At 41.7% G+C, this 6,018-nt stretch overlaps 1 protein-coding gene across 1 annotated transcript in view; it reads left to right on the top strand.

Moving 5' to 3' along the window:
• LOC115373660 (glutamate receptor, ionotropic, kainate 2) overlaps window positions 1–2,219 on the top strand; it is a 233,538-nt gene extending 231,319 nt beyond the window's left edge. Inside the window, exon 17 of the mRNA XM_030072153.1 lies at window positions 62–2,219. Within this exon, the coding sequence (XP_029928013.1) occupies window positions 62–226 (165 nt within the window). The 3' untranslated portion in view covers window positions 227–2,219. The remainder of the gene's footprint in view (window positions 1–61) is intronic.
• The last annotated feature ends 3,799 nt before the right edge of the window (window positions 2,220–6,018 follow it).

The raw sequence follows: 6,018 nt of genomic DNA on the forward strand, positions 1-6,018 counted from the left end.
CATTTGGATCGGGGAAGCAGTCTGAAACCCATTCTGTTTTTGCTCTCTATTCCCCCTACAGAGGTCCTTCTGCAGCGCCATGGTGGACGAGCTGCGGGTTTCCCTCAAGTGCCAACGCCGGCTCAAACACAAGCCCCAGCCACCCGTCATGGTCAAAACAGAGGAAGTCATCAACATGCACACCTTCAACGACCGCAGACTGCCAGGGAAAGAGACCATGGCCTAAATGGGACTCTCAATCACTTCTTTCTCTCCCCCTGTGGTCAGGAGGCGTGTAGAGACACTGGGGGGAAAAAGGGAAGGGAGAGGGGAGTGGGGGAGGGGACCGGGGACCGGCTGTGGTGGCTGACAGTTCTGGGGGTTATTTAGAGGGTGGAGGTAGAGCAAGAGCTGCTTGGAGTACTGACAAACTGTCATTGTTGTTTCTTAAAAAAAAAAAAATAGCTAGGGATAAGAGATTCAACAATATTTCCTGTGGAAATAACTTGAACCTGGGTGAAATTTCAGCGAGTTACCTCATTACTCTTACCACCTTGGCAAACGACGTGCTGCCAGGATTTAGTCAAAAAAAAAAAAGAAAAAAAAAACAAGCGACCTACCCAGGAGAGGCGGGGAGAGAGAGAGATGGAAACGTAGGTGGTCCGTTCAGTATGAGCATATAAGAAGATTTGGACCTATCCTCTCTAGCTGCTGCTCAACCAGCCTTTCACTGCACAGTCCACCGAGGTTGGCTGAGTAGCACCGAGAGACTCGCATCTCAGACTATGAATGAACACACAGAGACACTAAACGGGGGAACGGGGAGAGGAATTTGCAAAGGATATACCTTGTTTATTTTCAAAAAGTTGTGAATAGAAAGACCGGACGGGCTCGGCCAACCATTTCGAAATTTAAACCCAAAGCCCAGAAGACAACGGTGAGCTCGGCTGCTCCCAAAATGTACAGAGAGGCATTGCTTAGTCACATATATTGATCAACATCAAAAATGGATATACTGTATATCATCCATCAGGCAATAAGTGATTTCATTTATTTGTGTTTCAGAGTACTAACACTTTTAGTCTTTAATGTAGGGGTGGGCGGGTTCCTACGGGTGCAGTATTTTTTAGAGGCAGATTATACAGTGAAATACATACTTTACTGAGGTGAGAAGCCAGGGGAAGGAGCAATACAGTGAGCTGTGGGTGTCCATGCATCAGCCAGCTGTCAAGTGGTCACGTGAAGAAGATTTTATGGAGGGGACACCCTAAATGTCAATATGGAGAATCATTTAGATGTGTTAAAAAGAACCGAAGCACTAGGTGTGGCTCACTGCAACTAAATTCACAGCAATCACACAACACACAAACTCTATTTATTCAAAAGTATTTATTGTTTTATTTATGAATTTTATTTATATCTTCAAGGACTGGATTTTCACTACAGCAGTAAATACACCTCACTTCGACTCTGTAAGGGTGCACAGCGTTTCTTCTCATTTTCATTCAGCTCCGTGTCAAAGTCTCCAGTTTCATTTTGTACTCCTGTGGCTTTTTATTTGGCAACAAGATCCACATTTACTTGTGCAAATGCAATTTCTATGAAAAAGTGTTTTTGTACGAAGAGAATCAAAATTTTGTAATAATTTTTATCAACACAAAACGTACCACGAGTGTCATCCATGGCAGAGGGTCATACCACATGCCGTGTGGTTTTGGTAGTTCAGGAAGATTTCCTAGACAGTAGACAGACCCAACACACACCCGAGGGTGCGCAGTGCACCCATCCTCCATGGACCAGGCTCACACCAATTAGTACTCCGTCCTCCAAATAGAGAGGCAGAGCATTCTGGTAAAGCATCAGTGACATATGTTGTTTTGGAGAAGAAAAAAACAAACTATTTTTATCATGTAAAGGAATCATATTTAAAGAAAGATATTTTTACTTCACATGAAGGAAGAGTAATGAGAAATACTGATTAGAGCAAATATATAGTCTACACACACAGGAAGAGGACTGCCGATGATGCTTATCATTCTACACCCCCGATTACTGATAGACTGCTAGAATCCAGTGCTGAGAAATCGTGTGTAAATGGTTTTAAAAAGGAAAAAGATGTATTTAAAAAAATAAAGAACACTTAACTAATTTTGAACTTGTTGTGAAAACAAAATGGAGTGCACACAGTTTACCCTTTGAAGTTGATGCACAAGTTTAAAGAAAATAAAAAGTATTCACAACGTTCCGTTTGTCTGCCTCTTTATTCAACATTAGTGCTCTTAAAGGGTTAGTTGACCCATTATTTCACTTCCCCCTAGCTGTTCTGTGGGACAGTAGTGGTGCTATCTTCCAGATATATTAACTCTCCAGATATATTCTAATATATTACTTAATATACGATAGCATTATTTAATTTAATATAACACAAGCTCATATTTAAATTTCTGTGCATTGTCAACATGGTAATGTGAGTTGTAAATTCACTCGAAAACTATATCAGTCAGCAGCATTTAACAAGGTCACCGTGTAACCAATCCCTGACCTCCATTCAAAGACTCTTGTCCACACTAGCCAATGACTCAGCAGAACAGCAGCCAATCAGATTAAAGCACCCATCCTCCTTGCCCTGACCCTTGAGGCAGTGTGGAAACTGTGGGAGATGCAGCCAAAGATTACATTAAACACATTTGTACTTAACTGTGTGTCCTACAGGTTTGGAAAGGATTTTGCCCTTATCTGCTTGACCTCTCAGTTTGGCCGTTAATTTCATATGTGTCTGGCAGAGGTGTGACCCTGGCATTACCACTCCATCAGTGCATATTAATGGCATTTACAGCTTAAGGTGCTGAGTGACCTCTATGATAAAGTTACAATGTTCCTGATAGAGCAGAGCTGCCTCCTCAGAGCAGATACATGTTCAATTCCATGTTTAAGGGATGGTAATCCCACTTTAAAAACATTTTTGGATTTCCATATTTAGTACTATTCTTAAGATTTGAGAGTTCCTAAATGTCACCAACTACAACAACATGGAGTTTTAATCCATTCCAGAAGGGCTGGATGATGGGCCTTAGTTCTCGTTGTAGGGTAAATACTGTCTGGTAGGACCAACCAACTGTCCAGCAAAGTGAGAATATGCTGCTTGCTGGAACTGAAATATCTCAGCCCAGTCTCACAGCAGTTTGTGATCTAGTTACTAAAATGTAATGTATAGGTTTGTGTTCCCAGACACAAATTGTCCATTTTGTTAGTGACAGTGTGACTTTAAAAGTAATGTATTTCAGCTCTGCGATGGACTGGCGACCTGTCCAAGGTGTTTCACTGCCTTCTGCCCTATGTGCGCTGGGATAGGCTCCAGCAACCCCCCGTGACCCTCGTGAGGATGAGCGGTTTAGAAGAAGTATTTCAGCTGGAAGTATAGTTGGCGCCTGTACCATGTATCGTGGGGTAGTATAAAGACCCACAAACAAGATGGGTGGGGCAGGCGATGGGTCAATCAACACAACTTTCACTCATGCATCCCAGGTTCGAGTCCGAGACCAAGACTATGTCCAGTTTCCATGTTTGGTTCCTAAACCTAATCTTTCCCTAACCTTAACCAAGTGGTTTTGTTGCCTAGGGTTAGGATTACCCTTTATCGATCCCCTTAAGGAAATTCCTTCTCTGCATTTTGACCCATCCTAACTATTAGGGGCAGTGGACAGCCAACATGCCGGCGTGCTTGGTCAGGGGCACTGACAGGAGAATTAACCCAACCTTGATGGTGGGGGACACTGGAGCACCTAGAGGACATCCTGGCAAACCTACTGGCACATGGGGCGAACATGCCAACTCCACACAGAAAGGCCAGCCAGGATTTGAAAACCCAGGACCTTCTTGCTGTGAGGTGCCAGTGCTAACCACCGACCCACTGTGTTGCCTAAAACCAGCCTTATAGCTAAAGCTACCAAAATTTAGCCCCCTCTGGAACTGGTTTTAGCCTCCTTCAGTCAAGGAATTCAATTCATGTCCATATGCGTGTAAAAACACGGACAATTCATGTCCATGGATATGATTAGTAGTAGATCAAAGTAGATCAAATTTCGTGACTATTGAACGAACTCCACTGAGACAGGGCTGACTATCTACAGGTCTTACTGGTGTTCCAACAATAAGCTAGCAATCGATTTCCTAGCTAACGTAGAGCTCATTATTAAAATCGCACACTTTGGAGGCTTGTAACACTAGCATTGATATGAGAAAGTCTGGGACTGAGCCGTGGTGGCCTGGGTTCAGGTCCGGCCCAGACCCTTTGCTACATGTCATCCTCTCTCTGCCCCGTTACTTCTTGTATATTTTGTTGGCATACACAAAAATTCCAGTCAATAATACCATCAGAAATTGTTCAGCAGAAATTGTGTAATATCAAATATCATTAGACAATAATTTATTTGAAAATTATTTTTACTTTAAATGATAATGCAATCAAAATGTGGTTAAAGTGTACAGAAGCTTCTGCTGACATGCAGAGATCAGATATAGTTGTTCTATCCCCCCGAATACACATAAAGGTGGCCACAATCAAAAATACACAACAGAAACAAAGGAATAAATAGAGATTTGTACTCCACAGTCCCTGAAAAACCAATAAAATGCACTGTTTGGGTCTGCACCTACCTTCAAGACACCAGCGGCTCAATGTTAAGAAAACACACCAAGCACAAAAAAAAACATTGTAGTCTGTGCTCTGCATCTTTACGGTGCGGATCATTAGAATCTAGCCTGTGGTGTTTTTCTCTGTGTGTGTGTGTCTGTGTGTGGCCGCCTCTCCATTATCACATTGACGTTTTAACACATAAGGTGAGCTCAGTCGGGGCTTTAATCTTCACACCTCTGCCATAGACAGATTGTGTGTGTGTGTGTGTGTGTGTGTGTGTGTGTGTGTGGGAGTGTCTGGGTCAGGGATGGAGGGTGGGCAGATAACAAACACATTCTGGATCCTATTAATTGGCTAATTGTTGTCGTGGCTGTTGGGGAGCGGCAGTGATCTGGACATGGGAGGTATAGACTTTGTCCCCGGGGGCAGCTGGCAGTTCAAGAGTCACATCCTGTGTATCAATCAACAGCTTTAATGAAGCCTTTAACGGAAGGAACATGGACATCGTAGCAGGGTGATATCTGTCTTGGAGATGTGTGATTCTGCCCAATCTCTGGGACAAGAAAAGATAAAAAAAAAAAAAAAAAAAAAAAAAAAGCACAATTGTGATCAAAAGTCTTGTTGGTTGATTCACTGCTAATACAGTAGGGGAGAGTGGGGTAATTTGTGCCAAGGGGCAAGTAGTGCCACCCCTGTTATCTAGAAAACCATAGAGGAAGTTGGTCATGTGACCACATATTTTTGAAGAGGCATCCATTTCACTAATCCTGCAAAGAAGGGAGACACATGGCTTGAGAGGTAAGCACATTTCAGTTCAAAAAACATTTTTTTGCCCTCCAAAGTAAAATTTCTATGATCAAGGTTTTTTGATTGCTGTGTTTGAACAATTATAGAAAACTTTGAAAACAGTTCACACAGGTTTTAGTACTTTAGTAAGCTACACCATGAGGTCAGGCCTGGGGTAAGTTGTGCCAGTAGCACAACTTGTAATTATATACTATATATTACTTTATTGTATTTTATTGTTATTGTACATTGTCTTCTTACCTTTGATCACTAAAACTATTCAGATTCAGATGAAGATGATTTGCAGGTGCTCATTTTGGAATTTTTATTTTGTTCTGGGTATGTGTTCATGTGGCGCTAGGCCTTGTTATAGAAAAGTGCCCTGTGATCTTGTTAAAATAATAAATAAATGTTAAAAAAAAATATTTTTGCATTGAATTTGTTTTGCTTTTATATAGCATTATCATTTGTGAGATTAAAATGATTTGTTTTACTTCAATTATCAATGGCACAATTTACCCCAGTGTATTCTCTCTAATGGCACAATTTACCCCGCACCGGGGGCAAGTTGTGCCACAAAACCACTTTTTTTTATTTTATATAAACTGTTTATTTCT

The sequence above is a fragment of the Myripristis murdjan genome, chromosome 16 (assembly GCF_902150065.1).
Source record: "Myripristis murdjan chromosome 16, fMyrMur1.1, whole genome shotgun sequence".
Lineage (NCBI taxonomy): Eukaryota > Metazoa > Chordata > Actinopteri > Holocentriformes > Holocentridae > Myripristis > Myripristis murdjan.